At 41.0% G+C, this 27,000-nt stretch overlaps 1 protein-coding gene across 1 annotated transcript in view; it reads left to right on the plus strand.

Moving 5' to 3' along the window:
- LOC114669704 (butyrophilin-like protein 10) overlaps positions 1-27,000 on the plus strand; it is a 109,622-nt gene that overhangs the window by 73,939 nt on the left and 8,683 nt on the right. The window contains exons 4-6 of the mRNA XM_028825892.2: positions 8,323-8,619; positions 16,513-16,653; positions 17,072-17,149. Of these exons, the coding sequence (XP_028681725.1) occupies positions 8,323-8,619; positions 16,513-16,653; positions 17,072-17,149 (516 nt within the window). The remainder of the gene's footprint in view (positions 1-8,322; positions 8,620-16,512; positions 16,654-17,071; positions 17,150-27,000) is intronic.

Here is a 27,000-nt window from a genome sequence, read left to right on the forward strand (position 1 = left end):
TTGGGTAGCTTCTCAGCCATCCGCCAATAGCATCTCTTGTATGAAATCAACTGGGCAAACCAACTGAGGAAGCAAGTAAAAAGACCCATTTTCCGCAGAAACCCGCGAAGCACCGAAAAATCTGCGTTATATATTTAGATATTCTTACATATAAAATCCGCAAAGTCGTGAATCCGCGAAAAGTGAACCGCGAAGTAGCGAGGGATTACTGTATATGTTAAAAGTAATATCGCCGAAGGGGTCAGGGGTGGTATTACTGTTTTCATTTAGTTAATTGTATTTCATTATATTCTTAATTGTTTGCCTTTCCCAGTGTGCTTTATTGGTCTCTGTTGTGAGTGTGTGTGGGTCAATCCAAGGCTGGGGACGTTCCTGGGATCTCTTATATTAAAATAAATAAATCACCATCAGCCTGGACAGTGTGAATCTTAGCGGCCCCTGACTGCTACAAAACTACTCTTAGAAGTACAGTTTTTTTAAAAAGTTACTCAAGTAAATGTAACGGAATAAATGTAACTTGTTACTACCCACCTCTGGTCCTAATATAAAGTGAACCGTTCTTTGTGGGAATTTTGAGACTTCTCATTTTTCCAGCTACAGGAGAGAAAATCACAAGTAGTATCAGAAGTCTTAGGTCTGCAGTGTTTGTACTGGAGAATGCAAAAGAAATCTTTACTGCAGTTATGTTGATATACGGGAAGCTGCCAATACAATCCATCCATCCATTATCCAACCCGCTATATCCTAACTACAGGGTCACAGGGTCTGCTGGAGCCAATCCTAGCCAACACAGGGCACAAGGCAGGAAACAAACCCCGGGCAGGGTGCCAGCCCACCACAGAGCACACACACCCACACACCAAGCACACACTAAGGACAATTTAGGATCCCCAATATGTGGTGTTATGGGTCCACAGCTCTTCCAGCAAAGGCCAGTTTATATAAAATAAATAATCACCGTGCTCGCGGCTTAGGAGGGGTCGTGGTGGCTGTAGCGAGCCGCAGGGCAATCTGCAGTGTGGGCGTTTCTCACCTAAGTGCACAGGTGAGAGACTGCCCACATCCGTGATTGTTCCTGTGGCTAATGTGCTGCAGCTCCTATGTCCCTCAGCATAAAGGGAAGCACGAGCCGGTTAGAAGGGAAAAAGTGAAAGAAAGACTGAGGTTACGGAAGGAAGCATGCAAGGAAGGGAGAGAGAGCGAGTGCGCCGGTGCGAGCGTGAACAGGCTCGCAGCAGCTGAGTAGGCAACCTGGGTGTTAGGCCGACACCCCGGGTGTAGTAGTTGTTGTCGCTCCTGCAGAGTTTTGTATGAAGGACGGGAGTGACTGGAAGGTGGATGATTCTCCGCGGATGGCAGCGGGAGTCAGGACTTGGGATGTGGTGTCCTCCATGTGAGAGCCTTGGCCGTTGGAGGAATTCCCAGGTCACTGTCAGGGGGAGCCGACCGGAGGCAAGGATCGGAAAGGCGACTGACAGTAACAGTAGAAGTAGGCAGAAGGTCAGCTGCATTAAGAGCGTCTCGCCTGCAGCAGGGCCCGCATGGGAGAAGCGGGTGAGACGCTAACGCTAACAGAAAAGGAGCATCGGGCGTGTCATTTGTTTTTTTTTTTTAAGACTGCTTCCTGAAGTGCATTTTAAACCTCGTTTTAAAGGATTGTTTTGTTTTTGTGTATTTTAACCTCCACGTTTCTTTTTACGGATTATTTATTTATTGAAGACTTCTGAACTGCACAGCACTTTATTAGAACACTGTTTTGATTGTCTTTTAATAAAAGCACTTTGCACTTTTGAACAATCCCCTTGCTCAAATGTTATTGCCTCACTGTCTAGCTCATCAGTGACCTTACCAACGGTGTTGGGTTCAAGGGCTCCCTGACCAACGAGGGGAGCATGGAGCTGAACCTGCATATCTTTGAACTGTGGGAGGAAACCCATGCAGACACGGGGAGAACATGCAAACTCCACACAGGAAAATCCGGGAAGCAAACTCAGGTCTCCTAACTGCGAGGCAGCAGCGCTAGCACTGTGCCACCGTGCCGCCCAGCTGCCAATATAAGGAAACATTAAATTCACACTTTTAAACAGCACTTTACAGTGTCATGTAGTTAGAAATCAAAGTCAAAGCGAACTTTATTGTCATCATTATACAGACAGACAAAACTGCGAAGCTCAGTGCCCACAGTGTAATAACATTAAGAGCAAATAAAAAAATTAAAAATTAAAATGAAAACTCAAACAAGACAAAGAAGTAGCATCATTGTAATAGGCAATATGAACACTGATGCAATGTATGGTATTGTGCAATCTAGGTATATCTAGGAAATGGAGCTCAGATGAGCGTGTGGTGGCTCAAGAGCTTCCATAGACAGCAGATTCTAACTCTAAATCGACTGATGTGGATATTTTATGACTAACTGTTGTTCAAATCTTTTAAAAGTAACTACTGGAGAGCTAAAATCTCTGTTGAAGCCTCAAGGTGAATTGTTGGAGGGCAGATCCAGGGCTTGCAGATGGATTCTAGTGGTGTAGAAATAATATAAACTATTATGTAATTATGTATTATTATATTTTTTATTTGAACATATAAAGGGATCCTAAAAAGATACAAAATACTGTAATACAATCCAAGAGGTATTTAGTACAGTAAATACAATTTCATCTTTTTCAACCTTAGTAACAATATCACACCACTTAAGTAACCGCTAGTTTTCAACTCCTATCAAGAATAAAGTGAAACTAGCAAAAGAAAAATAACTATCAGTGTTACCCCAAAAAAGAAGAAAAGCAACTGGAATAACTTTCCATCCATCCATCCATCCATTTTCCAACCCGCTGAATCCGAACACAGTGTCACGGGGGTCTGCTGGAGCCAATCCCAGCCAACACAGGGCACAAGGCAAGAACCAATCCTGGGCAGGGTGCCAACCCACCGCAGGACACACACAAACACACCCACACACCAAGCACACACTAGGGCCAATTTAGAATCACCAATCCACCTAATCTGCACGTCTTTGGATTGTGGGAGGAAACTGGAGCACCCGGAGGAAACCCACGCAGACACGGGGAGAACATGCAAACTCCACGCATCTAGTTAATGTTATTTAGAGACAAGTGATTCATTAAAATTATCCAAATAATTATTATGATGGGCGGCACCGGGATGGGGCAAGGTTCTGTACCTGGATGGGTGATACAAGAAGGAAGGTGAGGATTACGGCCAGGAGATGCCTGCGTGAAAGTAGGTATGCTGGTGTCCAGGCAGGTTTGGACCAAGAAACAGTGTAATGGAAGGACAAGGGTAGGTAATGCTAGGTGGCAGTATCACTGGGTGATGCTCCCTGTACAGATACTTGCTAGGCTTGCTGGGAACTCTAGTCCCATGGGGTAACCTTGTCGGGTTTCTTGGGTGCCACCAGGGGTACTGCAGTGATCTGTGATCCCTACATTCTGGGGCTTCCACATGATCAGGAAGAGCTTCCAAAGGGTACTCCCGGGTCTAAGATCAAAGGAGCTGTTTGACCTCATCCAGGTGAGTTTTAGTTGGGCGGACGACACTTACCTAGTGAAGTGGAACGAGAAAGGTAAGGGGGAAGAGAAGAGCTGTGCTTGAGTTTATTATTCAGAAGAAGCCTTTTGTTAAAGTACTTTATTAAAATTGAACCCAAGACTTGTGTCACTGTGGTTGTGTCTGGGGTGCTGTTACGCCCTCTACTGATCACACTAAGAACTTGAAAAGAAACTGATTTATTGTATAATGGGGATACCATAGGTGGCACTTATCTTAAAGATTTGTATTTCAGTTTCAAGACAATCAGAAGAAATAGCATCTCCTGAGACAGAGATAAACCATAACCTCAGGTCAGTCTGTTCAATGTTTTACCACCAATTGACTTTTTCGGCAAGTCCAAGCTGTAATCCTGCCCCATCCCTGCTATTTTCAGAACAATCAGCCTTCTTTGTGCACCATAGAAACTGACAACCAGAATGCAATGCTTTTGAATGACCCTCAGCTTTAATCTTCTGTCCATAGATCAGCAGCAGCTCCCTATCTAAACTCATCATATGCCTTTATTAATTAGGGGAGCCAGTGTTGGCAACTTAGTAACTTTATTACAATATCTAATGACTTTTCAGACCCCTACCAGCAAGTGTAGCAACATTTTCAGTTGACATAAGCAACTTTTCATTTCTCAGGTTGTAGTGAAGAATTAAGTTGGTTCAGGATTAAATTACAACCACTACACACATCCGGTCAGAGATGGATGAAGATGTCCAAATTCTATTTTTTTAATTTCTTCCAAAGTTACACAAATGTGAAGGTATGGTCTAAAGAAAATAATAAACATAAATAAGCTATCACAGTTTCTTTCTTTTAAATGTGTCAATGTTAACATTAGTTATTAACAGGGTGCTTTATTTACCCACTAGATGGCGTACTACACTCAAGGTAACATCAATATCAGGGAATTGCTAGAACATTAAAACTATAAAGTATTTACTCAACTTAAATAGGTAAATTATTCTTAATATATATACATATTATACATGAGGAAACTGTACTACTTTAATTCTATGACAATAAATATGTGTGAAACTCCAAATAGAGTCTGTTCAACTATTCATTAGCTTCCTTAAAACATCTATGTTTAGAAACTGTTCTGAAATATTATATATATCCAAATTACATAAACAATACTTTAAGGACAAATAATTTAATTCCACTTACTTTATATGTAATTATGCAAACTTTCACATTTAACAAATGAAGCTCCTACTCTACTGTTAAGGCGCCACCAAACTAATCTGTAAGGTTCTAAAGTGAAGCACTCTGATTGGCCAAATTCCAACTCAGCACAGGCCAATCACAATGACTAAAAATTCAAGGTGGACAACAACTTAATTAAAGGAAAACAACACACAAATACTATATTGCCTTTTCAAAACAGGTTATTAACAACTGATTGCCTGGAGCTTGACACGGCACAGTAAACTGCCTCCAGGCTTTGTTCAGAGTTACAAATGAGCTGCACTCGCACAGGCCGACTGGCTAATGGCCAGTCATTTAACACAATTATGACTCCACCCAAGAAGGTGTCTTTTTTTTTTTTGTGTTGAACTTGAAATGATTTAGCTAATAGCTTGGCTATAATTTTTAAGTAGTCAAAAAGCGACTGATTTATTTGTTTCCCATTTTCTGCGTCAGGTCAATAATGAAAATGTGTTCAATATAGAGAGCCCACTTTTATACACTACACATAACCAACACGTCTTGTTTGAATGATGGCAAAGTTATTATCGAAAAGATTGCGAGTGAAACCCTGATTTCAAGGGATGGACGAAGAATTGTATTGGTATTGATTCCAGGGCATACTGGGCAAGACAGACTTCTGTACTGAATTGTGTGACATAAAAAATGCACGAGTCGACACAAAAATACAGGGCCACTCACAATGCTTGGGACAAAGACACATTTTTCCTTGAATTCCCTCAGTACTCTACAATTTACGATTATAAATCAAACAATTTAGACATGATTAAAGTGTACATTGCATAAGTTAATTTAATTAATTTGATTTCATGTCCGTTAACTCTATCCCAAAATACACCTGAATTGTTACACCATTTGTACATTTTCTGACCAGCTGAGTATTTGTGACATCAAGGAACATGGATGCTGATATGATCAAACAGAAAGCTATGTCACTGTCTGAGGACAGCGGGAAGTTAATTTCCACTTAGCCTCATGCAGTTTTCTTGTAACGCTATACACTGACAGGTCTGTACAACATCTCTCAGCAGAACACGCTTCAAAAATTTAACAAACAGTAAACTCACCACAATAATTAAAGGTGTTGTTAAAATGTTTGTAGTAAACTTAACATAATCTTTCTTTCTTTCTTTCTTTCTTTCTTTCTTTCTTTCTTTCTTTCTTTCTTTCTTTCTTTCTTTCTTTCTTTCTTTCTTTCTTTCTTTCTTTCTTTCTTTCTTTCTTTCTTTCTTTCTTTCTTTCTTTCTTTCTTTCTTTCTTTCTTTCTTTCTTTCTTTCTTTCTTTCTTTCTTTCTAAATCACATTTAAAACAAAGGCTTACAAAAGTCCTGTAAAGAGTAAAAATCACATTTAAAAGAAAATAAATCAAACTAAACCCACACTAAAAACATCCCAGTACATCAACACTAGACTGAGCCTTTCAAAAAGCCAAACCAAAGGACACCAAACACATACTTCACACTAGTTACACTAGCACTAGCTGGTTCTAAAAGGACCTTCATCTCCTATAACGGACGAGACCAACTCCCTAAAAGGACCTTCATGAGTGGCGTAATGTAGGCGGAGCGGGCACGGCACTTAAGCAGAGCACTTTGATCACATGTCCCCTCTGCTAAAGCTGATTGGCACCTGGTTGTGTTGTGGGCAGCAAAATTCAGATGTTGCCCTTGGCCTGCAGTTGGATCACAGAGCTGGGGGACGTTCTGACATTACGGGCTGCCTCTGACCCCGGGTGAGTGGAGTGAGGTGAGGTGGGTGGCATTTATGCACAGGCACTGGGACAAAGACCTTAGCTGTGTGGTGGAGCAGCCAAGGAAGGCAGGAGCTTCTTTTCAGGGCTAACTACCACCAGCTTTCTTCAGAGTGCTAAATCAATTTCCCTGCAATTACACACAACATATGTACCATATATAGAAGAACACATGCTGTATTTCCATCCATCCATTTTCCAACCCGCTGAATCCAAACACAGGGTCACGGGGGTCTGCTGGAGCCAATCCCAGCCAACACAGGGCACAAGGCAGGGAACCCATCCCGGGCAGGGTGCCAACCCACCGCAGGACAAACACAAACACACCCACACACCAAGCACACACTAGGGCCAATTGAGAATCACCAATCCACCTAACCTGCATGTCTTTGGACTGTTGGAGGAAACCCACGCAGACACGGGGAGAACATGCAAACTCCACGCAGGGAGGACCTGGGAAGCGAACCCGGGTCTCCTAACTGCGAGGCAGCAGCGTTACCACTGCGCCACCGTGCCGCCCTACCTGCTGTATTTGTTCTTATAATATTACAGATTCTAAAAAGACAAGTTTAACAGAGAAACTGTTGCGAAGTAAGCTGACAACCCAGTTTAATAGAGCTGCTTATTTGTAATAATCAAAATAAATAGGCAAAAACGAGGATGAAAAAATTTCAGCCAGGGCTGACAAAACAATAAACTGAAGGTGAGAGTAAAAGGTGGTCAGACTGGTCTGTTGGTTCGTAATGAACGCCTTCTTCATGTTGTCAGAGTCCTTTCATTTGATGCCTCCTGGAAGGTGCGGAACTTGGAGGAGGAAACGGAAGTGATCTCAAAGTTCTTCCGATTGGTGATCTTTTGGTCTGAGAAGAGGGTAGAAGAATGTATTAATGCTGGTGCCCCCCTCTTGGCTCGGGGTGAAGCTGCTTACCTTGTTACGGCCTTGAAGAGAACTCCTAATTGCTTATGGCAGTGGTTCTCAAACTGAGGGGCGGGCCCCCCTAGGGGGGCGCGAAGTAACAAAAAGGGGGGGAGGGGCGCAAAGATGTGAAAAAAAGAAAACAAGAATCGAAAATACATCTAAAGCGCTATATAAATGTAATGAATTATTATTATTATTATTATCTATTGAAACCAAAACAAATTAACTTAAACTATACTCTGATACTGGAAAAATAAATATAGAGTTAGATGAACATCGATAAAAGTTAACTAGGTATAATAAAATATGCATCTATGATATATCGTTAATTAAAAAAGAACAAATTGGTATTAGTGGGCTTCCTTTCAAAAAAACGTTAGGGGGGCGCAATTAAAACTGTTATGAAAACTCGGGTCGCAAATACTTAAAGGTGGAGAAACGCTGACTTATGGCCTGAGTTACTATTACTATCAAAAAACCTGTAAGTTATACAAATAAATTCATCTTCAACTCCTTGACCTTTTTAGCAGCAGGACTCGGTTGTTCCAGTCTGCCCAACTTCTAGTGGACATTCTAATTAGTTTCACTTATATTTCAATTAGCCTGTGTCAGAATTTCAATGTCCTAGAATGTGCTGTGGATAACGTGATATGTGTGTGGTGTTTATAAAGACAGTGCTAACAATCGCAATGGGTTATGTAAGGCATCTACTCTATTATTGAAGTTTCTAGCCATCCATTTTAGGATCTATATATTTGTACATGGAGGGTTTTTGCAGCAGGGATGGTGAGATGTTCTGGCACTTGATAGGCTACACAGGATGAGCAGATGGCTCTCTTTTTTAGTTTTATCTTCTTTTTTTCTTCTGCTTCTCTTCCAGGTCATTACTCTGAGCCACTTATAAAGGGACCAGCAAAGACTGATTTGCGCAACAGGGATGCAGATTTCATATGTGCAGCTACAGGGGGATACCCCGAGCCAAAGGTCCATTGGTTTATCAACCAGAAGAAGGTGCCTCCACAGTCCAACAGGATAAATACCACCATCACAAATATCTCTAGTGAGAAGTACGATGTGAAGAGCGTGTTGACTATAAACATGACGGATGACACGAGTGTCTACTGTACTGTGGAAAACGAGCTTCTTAAGGAGGAAAGGAAATCGACTGACATTCAGTGTAAGCTTAAATTTATTATTCTGATAAATGGCACCTGTCACTGTACAACACAGAGTTTAAGGTGTAGAACATCAATTCCGGTTTATTAAAATCCAGACGTCTTTATTATCATTCTCTAATTAGTCTCCTAGTGCTAGGGTGAAAATGAATTAACAGAAATGGAGTGTGTCATCTGAAAGCTACTTCAGTCACACACACACACACATACTTGGGTCACATTTGCTGTTTTTTTAATAATCTTCTGTGACCCCATTCTCTCTCTCAGGGAGGCTCAGATGCACCGACTCATTCTAGTAGAGCACAGTTGCTTCCTCCTATCCTGCAGCTCAAGTCCTTCCAGTTTTGCATCTCTTCCTTATTGTTCTTTGAGGGTATCATGCATACGTTACTGGGTACATTACCCCCCTACTGACGGCTTTGATTTACCCTAAGACCAGTCTGCTCTTCTTTCTTCTTTTCCTCACAAGTTACGTATAAGACTTTTTACAAACATTGCCCCTGACAGCCCGTTTCGCAACTTTCTAGATGATGACAGCATTGAGTCCAGAAGGACTTCAGGATCTTCCTCATAACTTATAATCTTCAGCTTTGGATCAATGTTTGTGTTTAATAGTTCTATAGCACTCCGCATTCAGAAGCCCTTTAAAGGTCAGAAAAATTGGACCACCCAGTAACTTATAATCAAACAGTTTTCAGGGACTTATAAGGCCCCAGCACATTTGAGAAATGCAAGTTCCTCATCTAAATTGTGTTGACTGTCCTCTTGTACTGTATATGTGTACGCAATGCATGTTGATCAATCTCCTCTTTAACAGTTGCTTTCATTGCTCTAATTGCACCATTGATGCTAGGGTTGGCTTGGTCATCTTTTTTATGTAATATAACATCTACAGTTTGGTCCATAAATATTTGGACAGAGACAACTTTTTTCAAATTTTGGTTCTTTACATTACCTCAATGAATTTTAAATGAAACAACTCCGATGCAGTTGAAGTGCAGACTTTCAACTTTAATTCAGTGGGGTGAACAAAACGATTGCATAAAAATGTGAGGCAACTAAAGCATTTTTTTAACACAATCCCTTCATTTCAGGGGCTCAAAAGTAATTGGACAATTGACTCAAAGGCTATTTCATGGGCAGGTGTGGGCAAGTCCGTCGTTATGTCCTTATCAATTAAGCAGATAAAAGGCCTGGAGTTGATTTGAGGTGTGGTGCTTGCATGTGGAAGATTTTGCTGTGAACAGACAACATGCGGTCAAAGGAGCTCTCCATGCAGGTGAAAGAAGCCATCCTTAAACTGCAAAAACAGAAAAAACCCATCTGAGAAATTGCTACAATATTACTAGTGGTAAAATCTACAGTTTGGTACATCCTGAGAAAGAAAGCAAGCACTGGTGAACTCAGCAATGCAAAAAGACCTGGACGTCCATGGAAGACAACAGTGGTGGATGATCGCAGAATCATTTCCATAGTGAAGAGAAACCCCTTCACAACAGCCAACCAAGTGAACAACACTCTCCAGGGGGTAGGCGTATCGATATCCAAGTCTACCATAAAGAGAAGACTGCATGAAAGTAAATACAGAGGGTGCACTGCAAGGTGCAAGCCACTCATAAGCCTCAAGAATAGAAAGGCTAGATTGGACTTTGCTAAAGAACATCTAAAAAAGCCAGCACAGTTCTGAAAAAACATTCTTTGGACAGATGAAACCAAGATCAACCTCTACCAGAATGATGGCAAGAAAAAAAGTATGGAGAAGGCGTGGAACAGCTCATTATCCAAAGCATAGCACATCATCTGTAAAACACGGTGGAGGCAGGCAGTGTGATGGCTTGGGCGTGCATGGCTGCCAGTGGCACTGGGACACTAGTGTTTATTGATGATGTGACACAGGACAGAAGCAGCCGAATGAATTCTGAGGTGTTCAGAGACATACTGTCTGCTCAAATCCAGCTAAATGCTGTCAAATTGATTCATGATACAGATGGACAATGACCCAAAACATACAGCCAAAGCAACCCAAGAGTTTATTAAAGCAAAGAAGTGGAAAATTCTTGAATGGCCAAGTCAGTCACCTGATCTTAACCCAACTGAGCAGGCATTTCACTTGTTGAAGACTAAACTTCAGACAGAAAGGCCCACAAACAAACAGCAACTGAAAGCCGCTGCAGTAAAGGCCTGGCAGAGCATTAAAAAGGAGGAAACCCAACATCTGGTGACGTCCAGGAGTTCAAGACTTCAGGCTGTCATTGCCAGCAAAGGGTTTACAACCAAGTATTAGAAATGAACATTTGATTTCCAGTTATTTAATTTGTCCAAATACTTTTGAACCCCTGAAATGAAGGTATTGTGTTACAAAATGCTTTACTTGCCTCACATTTTTATGCAATCGTTTTGTTCACCTCACTGAATTAAAGCTGAAAGTCTGCACTTCAACTGCATCTGAGTTGTTTCATTTAAAATTCATTGTGATAATGTACAGAACCAAAATTAGAAAAAAGTTGTCTCTGTCCAAATATTTATGGACCTAACTGCTAATTGTTTCAGATCTTAAAGAATTCCCCCAGTTTGCAATGATATCATCTTCATAGTGATTTTTAATTTAAATATATAAAATGAGTAATTTCAACAACAACAACATTTATTTATATAGCACATTTTCATACAAGTAGCTCAAAGTGCTTTACATAATGAAGAAAATAAAAATAAAAGACAAAATAAGAAATTAAAATAAGGCAACAGTAGTTAACATAGAAAAGGAGTAAGGTCTGATGGCCAGGGTGGACAGAAAAAAAAAAAAAAAAAACACACCAGAAAGCTGGAGAAAATAATAAAATCTGTAGGAGTTCCAGGCCATGAGACCACCCAGTCCCCTCTGGGCAAATATATAAAATGAGTAATTTCCTCAGGCTGTCTCAGATAAAGTTCATCAGGTTTTGTCAATTTCTTTTATTTGTAACTTTTTAAATTCTAAAATGACCCCCCCACCCCACCACTGCTCTCTCTCCCTATCTCGCTGTAATCCCCAAATGTATCTCACATACCCTGTTGGAACAGCCATATTGCTAACCTTTTTGCAAGTGATAAACCTGAATTAACAGAAGCTGCTATTTATTTTCCTGTATATTTTAATTTGCCCTTACTGTTCATAATGCACTTCACCGCCAACCATGACCGTTCTTCAGTCACTAAAATAGTGGAAGAACCCTTTTAGATCCACTTTAGCATTTTCCAAAATATTCCTTATAAATTGTTACTGACCATTTATTTTGAACCTTACAAGTCCTAGGTTTAGCACAGTAGTTATAGTTCTTGTACTTAACTGTATTATATGGTTTGTAATCACGCGAGTAATTTGATGACATCCTGTTGAATAGCTGGGGAGCCAAAAGGTCAGCCCTGTTAAATTTGAGTACTTAAATAAAAAAGTGCACAATGGCACTGCATAAACTTAAACAAAAAATGCCACTGTCCATTTTCAATTCAATGCATCTTAAGGCAGTTTTTAAAAGAAAGCCCCTTCCTAAAGCAGCTCAATAATTTGGACCTCCGTCCTCATGGGCTCAGGTTCAAGAAGATTATACTTTCTCCTGGGGTTGGCTGACTTTTATAGGGCTGGGACAGGAAGGGGGGGGGGGGGGGGCTTCTTTGTATGTGTCATATGTCCTCACAGGGAGTTCTGAAGTGACAGAAAAGTTGGTGACAGCACCTGAATGTTATCCTCAAGCTCCCATGAGCGACAGGTTACATTTAACTTTAATGTTTCTTAATATTTAACTTTCCTGAGGAGTTATTTTTATTTTCATATTCAATATTTTTAGTACAGTACATTTTAGGTTGAACTGGTCATAATTTATGTATTTTTCATGTAAATATTCTCCACTGCTCTACAGCTATCTTGATATTAAAACATTTGTTCCAGTTTGGCACAATGGTTGCCTTACTAAAGTAACAGTAAATTTAACAGTTTTGCTTTTTAAATATGTGCTTTGTCACAACAGTGCTATTCTTATTTTATTCTGATCAGTAGATCCTAATGGTGTTTTAAAGTACAGAGATGAAATTAAAAAAAAATCAGCCATTGATTAAATCTATCAACATATTTTCCCATCCTTCAATATTTTAGTTTTTTCCTAATTAATGTTTGGGTAACTAAAGTCCCCTTTTATTGTAACATCCACATCTATAGTGTTTTTTTGTATTGTTATAGAATAGTAAACCACTATGAAATGGCACGACACCTCTAACTCTGTGGTCAAGGCCCCAGGAGTGTGTGCCTTTTTGCTTTATGTGTTTGATTGTGGCCTTCTGTTATTTAACACTCTGCGCCTGAGTCTCCTCCATCACCCCTTTAGAGGAGCAGTGTGACCCTCACACCCTCAAATGAGTTCTTCCAGTTTTCTGTTCTGTCTGTTTGCTTCACAGTTTAAGGGATGTTGAACTTGCAAGCTTCCATGAGTCCAAATATCCAGTACTGCTGTCATTATTGTGCCTTTACCATTTTGAGTGATGCTACTTTACCTTTTCTAATTATTTAAACTTAACTTTCATATAAAGCATGTGAACCACTGGGGCACCTACAGCTGTCGTAACCTGAAACGGACAGGCAGAGATACAAGTATTGTACAGCAAATATGTTTTATTTACAGTTGGGGAAGCGTTTCTTCTTTGCTCCCCAGAAATACAGCAAAATGTTCACAACATTCTTTCCCTCTTTCCACCTCTACTCCTCCTCCAGCAAGTTTCGTCCACTTCCACCTGACTCTGGCTCCTCGAATAGAGTGAGGCAGCTCCTTTTAAGCAGGTCCTGGGAGTGTTCCAGGTGGCTCATTAATCGGACCTGGAATCACTCCCAGGTGTGGCGATAGCCCAATGTAGGGCTCTGCAGCTCCCCTTGGCAGCCCCCATGGAACCCAACAGGGCTGTGCCAAGTCCCAGCATACCCTGCAGGAATCCATGGTGCCACAGCCACCCAGGAGAGTTTCCCTCTAACGTTCCAGGGAAGGTATTGCACTGCCGATGCTCTTTTCCCCCAGTCTTTCCATGCGGTTGGTTTGTCACAAGTGACATAAATTTCAGTTATTTTAAATGTAGAGAAAAGCCAAGCAAAATGACACCCTTTATTGGCTAACTAAAAAGATTATAATATGCAAGCTTTCAAGGCAACCCAGGGCCCTTCTTCAGGCAAGATGTAATCTGATAGATAGATAGATAGATACTTTATTAATACCAATGGGAAATTCACATTCTCCAGCAGCAGCATACTGATACAAAAAACAATATTAAATTAAAGATTGATAATAATACAGGTAAAAACACACAATAACTTTGTATAATGTTAATGTTTAAGCCCCCCCCCCCCCCCCCCCCCCGCCCCCCCCGGATGGAATTGAAGAGTCGCATAGTTTGGGGGAGAAACGATCTCCTCAGTCTGTCAGTGGAGCAGGACAGTGACAGCAGTCTGTCGCTGAAGCTGCTCCTCTGTCTGGAGATGATCCTGTTCAGTAGATGCGGTGGATTCTCCATAATTGATAGGAGTCTGCTCAGCGCCCGTCGCTCCACCACAGATGTCAAACTGTCCAGCTCCATGCCAACAATAGAGCCTGCCTTCCTCACCAGTTTGTCCAGGCGTGAGGCGTCCCTCTTCTTTATGCTGCCTCCCCAGCACACCACCGCATAGAAGAGGGCGCTCACCACAACCGTCTGATAGAACATCTGCAGCATCTTACTGCAGATGTTGAAGGATGCCAGCCTTCTAAGGAAGTATAGTGACGTCAAATCAAATCTTCCGTTGGAACAAATTGTTAGCCTGTGTGTGTGTGTGGGTGTGTGTGTAAGTGTGTGCGTGCGTATATACTGTATATATTGTGGCAGGGTACAGGAATAACAGAAGACCTCTGGATGATTTGGGGCACCAACCGGGTCATCCCGTTTAATGCAAAGGCGAACATAAAAATAAACACCTGTCTTGGTGTAACCTTCTCTCAACTCTGGGCTAAAGAAAATAATGAAGAGAAAGGGTTTCAGAACATTTTAGACAGTTTTGTCAGGTCAGTCTGGCAGCACTTCCTTCTTGTGAATGATGCCTCCTTCCGGGAGTCTGGTGGCTTTGTTCTTGCAGGACTGGAAGCTAGGTGACCTCACTGGGCAGATTCTCAGCACTGCATGGAGTGAAGGAGAGAAAAGAGTTAGCAGCAGCACCCCCTCGTACTCATTACATACCTTGACAGAGCCTGTGAGGAGATCCACAGACACACATGCGTGACACAGAATCCCAATCAGCTCGGCCCTAGTGGGGCGAGTGGCTGTAGCCGTGAGGTTATGGGCATGGAAGAGGGCATTGGCGTTGGCATGGAGAGTCCCTTTTCTCTTCAAGGTTGTGAACTTGTAACGTTGGAGGCTCAGAGACCAACTTGTAACTCTGGGATTCAAGTCCCTCTGGGAACAGAGCCACTGGAGGGGAGTGTGGTCCAAAACCAGGGTAAAGTATCTTATGTGGTGGTAATATTGGAGTTGAGTGATGACCCTCTTGATGGAGTCGACCATCCTTTCAATTGCCGCATACCTCATCCTCTGATCCAGCAATTTCCGACTGAGATGCATGATGGTATGTTTGCTGTGAAGTATGGACTCACTGTCACTTCAAAGTAAACACTCTGAGACTGGGATGAGCAACCAGGATAGACTTTATTGCAAAATGCACAAAGCCTTCTAAGTTCAATGAAGTTAGTGCCTTTTGTTGGATGAATTTTGTATTTATTACAGTTCTTATTAGTATCTCCTTTGCATTTGAACATTTTTCATCATTACCTCACTTCAAAAACACATATCCTTCATTCCTAAATTTTTACCCATTCCACCAATAATTTCTCATGCTTTATCAGAAATAATTGCTTTTCTGTCCCTTACCTGCTTGCCACCATTATTTTTATAATCAAAACATAGTTACCACCCAACCCTAACAGGGACCTTCACCTAATCACCTTTCTATGTCCACTAAATCACTTCTTACATTCCTGACCTAGAACTGGTAAATTATGGTGGCTTCCCATACATTAAGAAAAATACAGGCATGAGTCTTTAATGGTTTAACTCTTTCATAACCTTAAGGCTAGCTGATACACTATGTTCCATTTTAATTTGATGGAAATTACAAGTTTTAAATCCTCTGTAGGTTTGGCTCCATTGATGAGTGCTCAGTATGGTGCCAAGGCTGCTGTCCGAGGCATCAGTGTGGAGAAAGGAATGGAGAGAAAAGTCAGGAGAAAGCAACACAGGAGCTGACATTAGAGCTGTTTTCAAGTCAGAGAATACGGCCTCAGTAGCGGGCTTCCACACGATCATGTTGGGTGCCTTCTTCTTCGTGAGCTTTGTCAGTGAGTTGGCTCACTCAGAGAAGCAGGGAACAAACCAGTGGTAGTAACCCACTAGTTTGAGAAAAGATTGTTTTTGCCCCATCAGTTTTGGCCAGGGGCAGTCACATTGTAGCCTAAATATTTAGAATTTCCACCAACATCTCGCAAAGGTGGTGAAGGCTTGAACATGTGATAAGCTGTTTTTCTTATTTTGATTTAGTTGCTTTCTATTTATGGACTATGAGACTTTTGGGGAAATGCCTTTTTTAGCCAGATAGCCTCTATTCAATGGATCCATTGAATGAATAAATAAATAAATACAATGCAATGCAATATAATACAATACAATACAATACAATATAATACAAAACAATCTGCCAGCCAGGCCCCAGTCACCTATGTTATATTCTTAAGAATGCATTTACTTTGCAAAATTCCGCAAATAAAAAAGATTACACATTATGCCTTGATAACCCTGACACTTTGTACGTATTTCATCTTTTTGCTAATGGTATGTTTACTATGTTTGATTTGCAGATCTGGTTAAAACTAAGAATGAGCTACACAGTGGGGACAGAAGACACTGGTGGATAGCAGTGATTGTGGCAGTGGCACTGCTGGTGATCATAGTGATTGTAGCGGCTGTGTTTAGATCAAGGAACAATTCAGCATCCTCTGGTATGTTAAACCTAAACGTGAGCTCACAAGTTTCCACTTTTAAATTGTTTACCAACATCATTAGACATTCATCACATGTGAGCCCCATACTTTTTTGAGGTGAAGTCAGTACATGTCTGCCTGTTTTTCCCCTCAGGATTTGCAGCACTGCTCAGTGTAAATCTGTTTTACAAGAAGAAGAAGGATTCACCTCCATCCACTAGAGTGTATCACAGGGTGTGTTTGTTCCCAGCTCCATGAGCTCACAAGGATGTAAAATTCTTTCTATCCTTTTCTATTACTCTGGGAATCTGAAAGCCACTGTAGCTGCTCTAGCTAGGATTCATCCGTGTTGGACTTCACTCTTTAAACATCCTCATCTCACCTTTATGCTTTAACATCTGAATGTGTTTACACTGATATTTTTCTATGTCAACAGGAAACAATTATGATCAAGCACAGCAGCAAGTAAGAACATGGAATGAACAAAACCCTCTGCAGTCTATAAATGCTGAAGGTAAATTTAAACAAATACCCACTAGCTATTAGAGTCAACCTTTCAGTCGTTGAGATTTCCATCTTAAAAATGTATCAAATGTGCCATGATGGAATGATATAAAACATTGTTGGAATAACTATAATGTTGAATATTACACTGCATATCAGGGAGATATTGAAAGTTACTTCTTAAAATGTACTCAGGCTTCATTTACTTTATCTCACCATACACATAGCGTCAAATCTTAATGTCCATTTCTCTCTAATGAGAAATAAAATGAACCACCAAAGTAACAGCATCCCCCTAGTGTCTGTCCAGCTTTAGCATACAGTCAAAACACAGGGGTCTGTAAAGAAATGTGTATTTATTTGACAAAAAAAAAAATACAAAGCACGCAAAGAAGGGATGAAGAAAGAGACGACCCAAAATATGAGACAAAATAATAAATCTGGAGACCTGCTGCCCTCTAGTGGGCCTTCCTCCATTGACCTAGACATGATTTAAGGTTTTGCCATGTACAGAGTTAAATTTGTAATTTATTTTTATTCTACTGTACATTTTTATTAACTTAATATCCTTCATCACTATGTAATTTATTATGTTCAGTAAGTCAATATAATTATTTTTGTGACTCACTATAACTTTTTTTACTATCATTTGGATGGTAGATAACACCATTTGATGTGTTTCTGTGTGGTGTTAGCCTATTATTTATAATTTTAATGTCTTTTGCTAGTCATGTGTCATATAATGTCATTATTTCAGACCTATATAAGATGGTGGCCTGCTCCTCTCATTGTCCACATTTGTTGATGTTGTCCATAAACCTTTCATGATTGAATTTTTGCTTTCCACAGAAGATCATTTTTGGCACATTTATTTTGACTTCACTACTGGTTAGCATTCAAGCCTTTGGTTTTGGCACTCTTTTGACATCAAACTTTTTTTTCTATCTTCTCTTGGCCCTGGTGCATTCTTGGGACTGTTGTTTCACACTGGTAGTATAGGCCTGAACTCATCTGTCTTCTGCAGGTGCTCCCCTTCATGCTTACTTCTCAAATAACACAACAAGAATCCTCCATTCTCATCTCCTTCCCTCATTGTTCATGACTGTGGACTTTCATCCTTCTGTCAATGAGTTAATGCCACAACCTTCATCCAAATTTAATATCCCGAAGCTTTGATTGTAAGAGGGTTTACATCATCTCTGGAGTTAGCATTTATTCAAGGCCGAAGGAAAGCCTCCTACAGAAACACCAGACAGGAATCCTCTAACAGTCCTTGTTGTCCTTTCTCCCAGAATTCCATACAAGTACTTGATCTAAGTACCTGATATAAGGAAGTTACTCGTCATATATTGTAATGAAATAAATACATAAAGGTAGTTTAAGAAGATTCAGGGTCATAAAGGCCTGCATCTTTACAAGACTTGTGTCAACTTCAACACTTGTCACCAACATCTCAGGATGTGTTTTCTAGTGACTCTTAATTTCTGTCATCGGTAGGAGACATTGCATTATTCTTGTTCTTCTGGGTCATTGACTTCCTGGGTATTAAAGAAAAAGACAGGCATGTGAGTTGCGGTCCAAGCTCCAAATCCTTCATTTGTGCCTCTTGTCTTTGCTACTTATACATTGTTTATTCTAAATCCTTTTCATTTATAGGATGCTTTGACATGCTGTTATCCTGTTCTTTAAAATCTTTCCTTGCATTTTCCAAGACTAATATTTGACATCCAGCCTCAGTCCAGAATGGCACCCATGAATGCCAAGGCATAATTTGCACCGCACTTTTAGGTAGATCACTGCTGGGGTACCTTGGATAACATCAAGGCCTACTATTTGCCCCTCTCATATTCACATACAGTGTGCTTTTAACCAATACAAAAATCTTTAAAAATGTTTCTGAATGAGACACTAGGATTTCTTAACTGCTGCTTAACAAAATGAGTAACGAATGCTCTGATGGGTCCTCTGCTGTTTCTAAGACTTTTTTCTATTCTTACAGAAGGTTTGACCCAACATATCATCTGTCCCTACATACTCAGCAAGCATTACAAGTGAAAACAGAAGAAAGTTGTAATGAGAACTGGAAAAATAATCTAGCCTGTATTCTTTATCTCCCTTCACCTAACTCTTTGAGTTCTTCTTCTTCTTTTGGCTGCTCCCGTTAGGGGTTGCCACAGCAGATCTTCTTCTTCCATATCTTTCTGTCCTCTGTATCTTGTTCTATTATACCCATCTCCTGCATGTCCTCTGTCACCACATCCAAAAACCTTCTCTTAGGCCTTCCTCTTTTTCTCTTGCCTGACAGCTCTAAACTTAGGAGAAATGCTTGGAAATCACTTCATTTTTCATCGTTATTCAGTGTTTCTAAAACATTCTGCATTTCATTGGATGTGTGTGCCAATCTCTGCACAAAATGCCATCCTTTGGCAGCTCCTATATGAGTAACATCAGCTCACAAGCTCTTTCAAATCCTGATGAAGTTAGAAGTAGTTTTCTAAATTAGGAGAATTGATAAAATGCTTTTGTTTTTTTTGAACCAAGACCCTCCGCCTCTTTATTCTTTAAGAATATCTATGGTTTGATCCTTAAGTCAGATATGTTTTCTTTTTATTTAATCTTTAATTATCCTTTTGTACATTTTTTGATATGTTTTTTTTACATTTTATTTTTATTATAGGTGTATTGTTTTGTTGCACAATGTTAATTATGTATATATTAGTCCTTTATGTTAAGTACCTCACCCTCTTATTTTGAGTCTAAGTTGCTGGGACCACCCCAGGCCTGTCAAATTCTAACTACGCCATAGGTTGGCTGCAGTGGCAGTTTATGTTCTTAGGTTCACTTTTTGAATACCTCCTTGTAGTGATTTTTTTTTTTTTTTTTTTTGATATTTTCACTCTAGTTTTTGGTTTTGTTCTTGGATTTCACACTTGAATTTATTTACTCAGGTGTGTCTGTTTAGAAATGTCACCTTTTGTGAATCATTTTTGCTTTCTGTCTTGTTTTTACTTTTTTTTTAAATAAATTCTTTAAATGTAAAGGAACATCCATCCATTACCCAACCCACTATATCCTAACTATAGGGTCACGGGGGTCTGCTGGAGCCAATCCCAGCCAACAATGGGCGCAAAGGCAGGAAACAAACCCCAGGCAGGGCACACACACCAAGCACACACTAGGGACAATTTAGAATCACCAATGTACCTCACCTGCATGTCTTTGGACTGTGGGAGGAAACCCTTAGCACCCTTCTCCCAATATACCCAGCATCTCTCCTCTGCACATGTCCAAATCTACGCAATCTCGCCACTCTGACTCTCCCAACCATCCAACTTGAGCTGACCCTCTAATGTACTCATTTCTAATCCTGTCCATCCTTGTCACACCCAATGCAAATCTTAGCATCTTTAACTCTGCCAACTCCAGCTCTGTCTCCTACTTTCTGGTCAGTGCCACCATCTCCAACCCATATAACATAGCTGGTCTCACTAACGTCCTGTAGACCTTCCCTTTCACTCTTGCTGATATCTGTCTGTCACAAATCACTCCTGTCACTCTTCTCCACCCACTCCACCCTGTCTGCCCTCTCTTTTTCACCTCTATTCCACAATCCCCATTACTCTGTACTGTTGATCCCAAGTATTTAAACTCATAAAAAAAAAATCAGTTTTATCCCCTTGTAGTTACTACAGTCCTGCACATCTCCCTTATTCTTAAATACCAACACCAGTACACTTCTTCCCTACTTCTCAGGCATCCTCTCACTTTCCAAGATTTCATTAAACAATCTCGTTAAAAACTCCACTGCCATCTCTCCTAAACACCTCCATGCTTCTACAGGTATGTCATCTGGACCAACGGCTTTTCCATTCTTCATCTTCTTCATAGCTGTCCTTACCTCCTCCTTGCTAATCCGTTGCACTTCCTGATTCACTAGTTCCACATCATCCAACCTCTTCTCTCTCTCGTTCCCTTCATTCATCAGCCTCTTAAAGTACTCTTTCCATCTGCTCAACACACTCTCCTCGCTTGTGAGTATGTTTCCATTTTTTTATTACCCTAACCTGCTGCATCTTTCCCAGCTGATCCCTTTATCTAGCCAATTGGTACAGGTCCTTTTCTCCCTCCTTAGTGTCCAGCCTTTCATACAACTCATCATACGACTTTTCTTTAACCTTTGCCACCTCTCTCTTCACCTTGCGCCTTATCTCCTTGTACTCTTGTCTACTTTCTGCATATCTCTGACTATCCCACTTCTTCTTTGCCATCCTCTTCCTCTGTATACTCTCCTGTACTTCCCCATTCCACCACTAGGTTTCCTTTTCCTCCTTCTTCTGTCCAGATGTCATCCCAAGCACTCTTCTTGCTGTCACCTTTTCTACATCTGTCTTGTAACTCTTCACTACCACCCAGTGCCTGTCTCACCTTCTCCCTAAACTCAACCTTGCAGTCTTCCTTTTTCAACTTCCACCATTTGATCCTTGGCTCTGCCCTCACTCTCTTCCTCTTCTTGATTTCCAATGTCATCCTACAGACCACCATCCTATGCTGCTTAATTACACTTTCCCCTGCCACCACTTTGCAGTCTTTAATCTCCTTCAGATTGACTCTTCTGCATAGGATGTAATCTACCTGTGTGCATCTTTCTCCACTCTTGTACGTACACCTATGTTTCTCCATCTTCTTAAAAAACGTATTCACCACAGCCATGTCCATCCTTTTGGCAAAATCCACTATCCTCTGACCTTCTTCGATTCCTCTCCTTGACACCATACCTACCCATCACCTACTTGTCTCCACTGCTCCCTTCTCCAACATGCCCATTGAAATCTGCTCCATTCACCACTTTCTCTCCCTTGGGTACACTGTTCATCACTTCAACCAACTCACTCCAAAAATGTTCTTTCTCATCCATTGCACACCCAACTTGTGGTGCATATGCACTAATTCAGATTCAGATTCATAATCTTTACTCTGTCTGACACTCTTTTCACCTCCCAAACACTCTTGACATACTGTTCCTTCGGAGTAACCCCTACTCCATTTCTCCTCCCATCCACACCATGATAGAACAATTTGAATCCACCTCTGATCCACCTGGCCTTACTCCTCTTCCATTTAGTCTCTTCATTCACAATATATTAACCTTCCTTCTCTCCATCATATCTGCTAACTCTCTTCCCTTACCAGTTATACTGCCAACATTCAAAGTTCCTACCCTCAGTTCTACTCTGTTTATCTTCCTCCTCTCCTCCTGCCTCCGGACACGTCTCCCCCTCTTCTTCTTATTCTTCTGCCAACAGTAGCCCAATTTCCAACAGTACCCTGTTGGCTAACAGTACTGGTGGTGGTCGTTGTTAACCCAGGGCTCGACTGATGCTATATGAAAATTTGTATTGTTGTCCGCATATTTATTTGGCAAAATTTTACATCGGATGCCCTTCCTGACGTAACACTCCCCATTTATCCAGGCTTGGGACCGGCATGGAGAAACACACTGGTTTGTGCATCCCCTGTGGCTGGGTTACCTAACTCTTTGAATTAATAACTAAATAATTTGATAGTTCCCAAAGCCCTCCTTGATGGGCATCTTATGGCATGCATTTATTGCTTTATTCAAAATCCAGTTATTTTTTTATCATCAGCTGGAGTGCCTTCTCAGGGTTGGTAGCGAGATCCTGCCCCAAGTGGAGGAGTTCAAGTATCTCGGGGTCTTGTTCACGAGTGAGGGAAGAATGGAGCGTGAGATCGACAGGCGGATCGGTGCGGCATCCGCAGTAATGTGGGCGTTGCATCGGTCTGCCGTGGTGAAAAAGGAGCTGAGCCGCAAGGCGAAGCTCTCAATTTACCAGTCGATCTATGTTCCTACCCTCACCTATGGTCATGAGCTATGGGTAGTGACCGAAAGAACGAGATCGCGAATACAAGCGGCTGAAATGAGTTTCCTCCGCAGGGTGTCTGGGCTTTCCCTTAAAGATAGGGTGAGAAGCTCAGTCATCCGGGAGGGGCTCAGAGTAGAGCCGCTGCTCCTCCGCATCGAGAGGAGTCAGATGAGGTGGCTCGGGCATCTGATCAGGATGCCTCCTGGACGCCTCCCTGGTGAGGTGTTCCAGGCACGTCCAACCGGGAGGAGGCCCCGGGGAAGACCCAGGACACGCTGGAGGGACTATGTCTCTCGACTGGCCTGGGAACGCCTTGGGATTCTCCCGGAAGAGCTAGAAGAAGTGGCCGGGGAGAGGGAAGTCTGGGCATCTCTGCTCAAGCTGCTGCCCCCGCGACCCGACCTCGGATAAGTGGGAGACAATGGATGGATGGATGTTCATTGTAAAGATCAAATCAAATTACAGGTGAATCGTGTTGTAAAATGAGCACATTAATGCCTTAAAGTGATATAGTGGTGTCACATGTCATGCACCACAGTGTGCTATTGGCTACAGTATATGAAGTTAGTAGGATTTGCCAGGAAGTTATTCTTTCTAATCCACCACTTTATTTGTGATGCTCCTGTGGTTTGAATTCTTCACTTTAGATGGCAGTCTTTGAATGTCCTCAACACATCATTGAGCTGCAGCCATTTGTGTTTCATTGACTTTCCTTCAAGATCAAGAGAAGATGGTAACGACCCTCATGTCCCACTCCAATTGTGTACATCAACAAATAGACAATATGAAACTGGTGGTCCTCTGAAAATGTGGAAACTGAAGGTGACTTGAAAAACATGTACACTGCACTAGCAACATATATCTAGTTGTTGGCTGCACAACATTGATGTTTTTACCAGAAAACATTACATTTTATCTTTAAGGACCTTCATAGTGTGGCAGACTTGATCCCCTGTATGTGAGTTTGGTCTTCAAGAGGGCATTTCTGCACTGTACTAGGGGGCTCCGCCCCCTGCTCGCTTCGCTCGCCAACCCCTGGCGTTGGGACATGAGAAAGAGTCAGATGTATGAATTAGATATAGAATAGTGTGCAGCTTTGGATGATGCCCATAGAAATAACAAATAGAGTGTTTGTCATATATTAATGTTTTATTGGAATATTTCTTTGTATACAACATTAGCAGTAAAGATGGTGTCTTGTCCTTGAATGAGTCTTCCTTGGCATGGATTATTTATAATTTTAACTTTAACGTCAGATGAACGGCGAACACGTGAGAAGGCAACATAAAGTTGTCCATGTCCAAAAACGGGTTCAGAGAGGTAGATGCCAACCTTGTCCATGGTTTGTCCTTGTGATTTGTTGATGGTCATGGCAAATGCAGGTTTAATGGGGAACTGTCGGCGTTTCAGTGTAAAAGGTAATTCTAGCTCAGAACTTGTAAGGTCAATTCTAGGAATGAGAACAGTATTGTTAGCATGTGATCCTGTAAGAACTGTCGCTTGAATAACATTGCGTGTCATGGTGTTGACGACTAACCGTGTGACATTGGATAAACCCTGTTTTGTGTTAAGGTTTCTTAATAGCATGATTATTGTTCCGTTTTTAAGGGCAAGGTCGTGTTGTGGTAATCCGGCAGGGTTAATAGTGTTCAAATATTCTAAGGGGAAATTTATATGTTCATTGTCGTCATCAGAGTCAACTTTGTCTGAGCTTAGAAAGATCTGTGTCTCTCCAGGAAGTAATGAAATGACTTGGTTATTAATGTGATTAACATTAATATTTTTTGGACATAATATAGTGCGTTGTGTTAACAGGGGTATTTGGTCTAATGTGATTGCTGTTCCAAATATCTGTTTTACTAAGTCGTCTGAGATAAAGGATTGTGGAATGGAAATAATATCTGGGTGAAGTCCATCTGTATTTGTGAGTGTATCATTTCCCAGTTGTATTAGCCAACTGTTATATTCTGGATCTGGACATCGCATGTTTTGTACCAACTGTATTGTTTTAAAGCAATGCCAATTGTCTGCGTATTTTAAGGTGGACTGAACAATAGCTGAGTGCATGGCATGTGGAACAATAGCTAAGCATTGTCTAAAATCTCCTCCTAATAAAAGAACTTTTCCTCCAAAGGGAATATTATTATTCATCAACGTTTGTAGAAGTTTATCAATGGTGTTGAGTAAGTGACTGGATGCCATTGTACATTCATCAATAATTATCAGTTTTGCAAGACGGATGTCTCGGGCATTGCTACTGTGAATGTTCATAGTGGATACTGATGTCTCTGTGATTGGGACCGGTATTTTGAATATTGAGTGACATGTACGACCATTTATTAACAGATTTGCTGCCACTCCGGAGGATCGCAGTCACTGTTAATATGTTTCCTTTTCTGCAGTTGAACGGTTAATAGTGCTTTATTGTAAGGAGATCCACCAATGCTGACACCTATGCTGTCTAGTGTGAAGGTGTTGACGTTCACTTTAGAATATGTGGCTTTGGGTGTCACTTCTTATGGATGTGTGTTTGTTGGGGGGGGGGGGGGGGGGGTGGTGGTGAGGATTGTTGTTGCACGAGCGTCTTCTTTCTTTTTGTGTTCCTGTGTCTTGTTTGAATCCCCCTCTTTGTGTGTGTCCCGTCCGTTGCTTGTAGGGTCTGTGGGGTGGGCTTCGCTCGCCAACCCCTGGTGTTGGGAATGACAAAGAGCGTGATGTATGAATGAGATATAGAATAGTGTGACGGTGTAGATGATGCAAATAGAAATCAAACAATAAAGTGTGTCGCCCAGTGTAAAGGTTTATTTGAAAATTTCTTTGTACACGCCGTTTAAGTGTAAAAGGTAATTCCAGCTCAGAACTTGTAAGGTCATTTAAGATGGTTATTGTTGTGATCAGAGTCAAGTTTGTCAGAGCTTAGAAAGAGTTGTGTCTCTCCAGGAAGTAATGGAATGACTTGGGTATTTATGTTTTCCACATTAATATTTTTTGGACATAATATAGTGCGTTGTGTTAAAAGGGGCATTTGGTCTAATGAGATTGCTGTTCCAAATGTCTCTGTAACTAAGTCGTCGCAGATAAAGGCTTGAGGAATTGTAATAATATGTGGCTGAAGTCCATCTGTATTGGTGAGTGTACCATCTCTCAGTTGTAATAAGCAATTGTTATGATCTGGTTCTGGACATCGTATCTTTTTTACTAACTATCTTTTGAAAGTAATGCCAATTGTCTGCGTATTTTAAGGTGCACTGAACAATAGCTGAGTGCATGGCATCTGGAAGAATAGCTAATCACTGTTTAAAATCTCCTCCTCATAAAAGTACCTTTCCTCCAAATCGAATATTATTATTCATAAACGTTTGTAGAAGTTTATGAATGGTGTTGAGTAAGTGACTTCATGCCATTGAACATTCATCAATAAACAACATTTTTTCAAGACGGATGTCACGTGCAGTGCCACCGTTAATGTTCATAGTGGATACCGATTTGTAGGATCTAATGCAGTTGATAAAGATTTCACTTTCAGGTACATCGTCAGTTAGAATCTTCTGTAGATATTCAGTATATGAATGTAAAGAAGGCAGTCTAATTTGACCCTTTTGACAACAACGTGTAAATGTATAACTTGTATTGCCAGTTGTTTCTTCAGGGAAGTGAACTGAATGACAATGATTGCAAATGACATTCATTAATCCGAATGAATTTTCCTGGTGTATGTTTTGCTTGTGCCGTTTGAGAGGCGCGTTGTTGCATGTGTAGTATTTGGGACGTGTTGTTTTGGAGCTGTAATCGATTTGCCTGTGCTGTGTGAGAAGCCCGTTGTAGCCTTTGCTGCCATTAACGTATGTCTGAGACGGGAGGTGTTTCGTTTTGAATCCGTGCCTGTTGCGATGCAACACTTTGATTGATAGATTGCGTAATGTGGATCTAGGATGTAGATTTGTGCATATTTGCGTTGTTGATTTGTTTCAGGGTGCAC

The sequence above is a fragment of the Erpetoichthys calabaricus genome, chromosome 4 (assembly GCF_900747795.2).
Source record: "Erpetoichthys calabaricus chromosome 4, fErpCal1.3, whole genome shotgun sequence".
Classification (NCBI taxonomy): domain Eukaryota; kingdom Metazoa; phylum Chordata; class Cladistia; order Polypteriformes; family Polypteridae; genus Erpetoichthys; species Erpetoichthys calabaricus.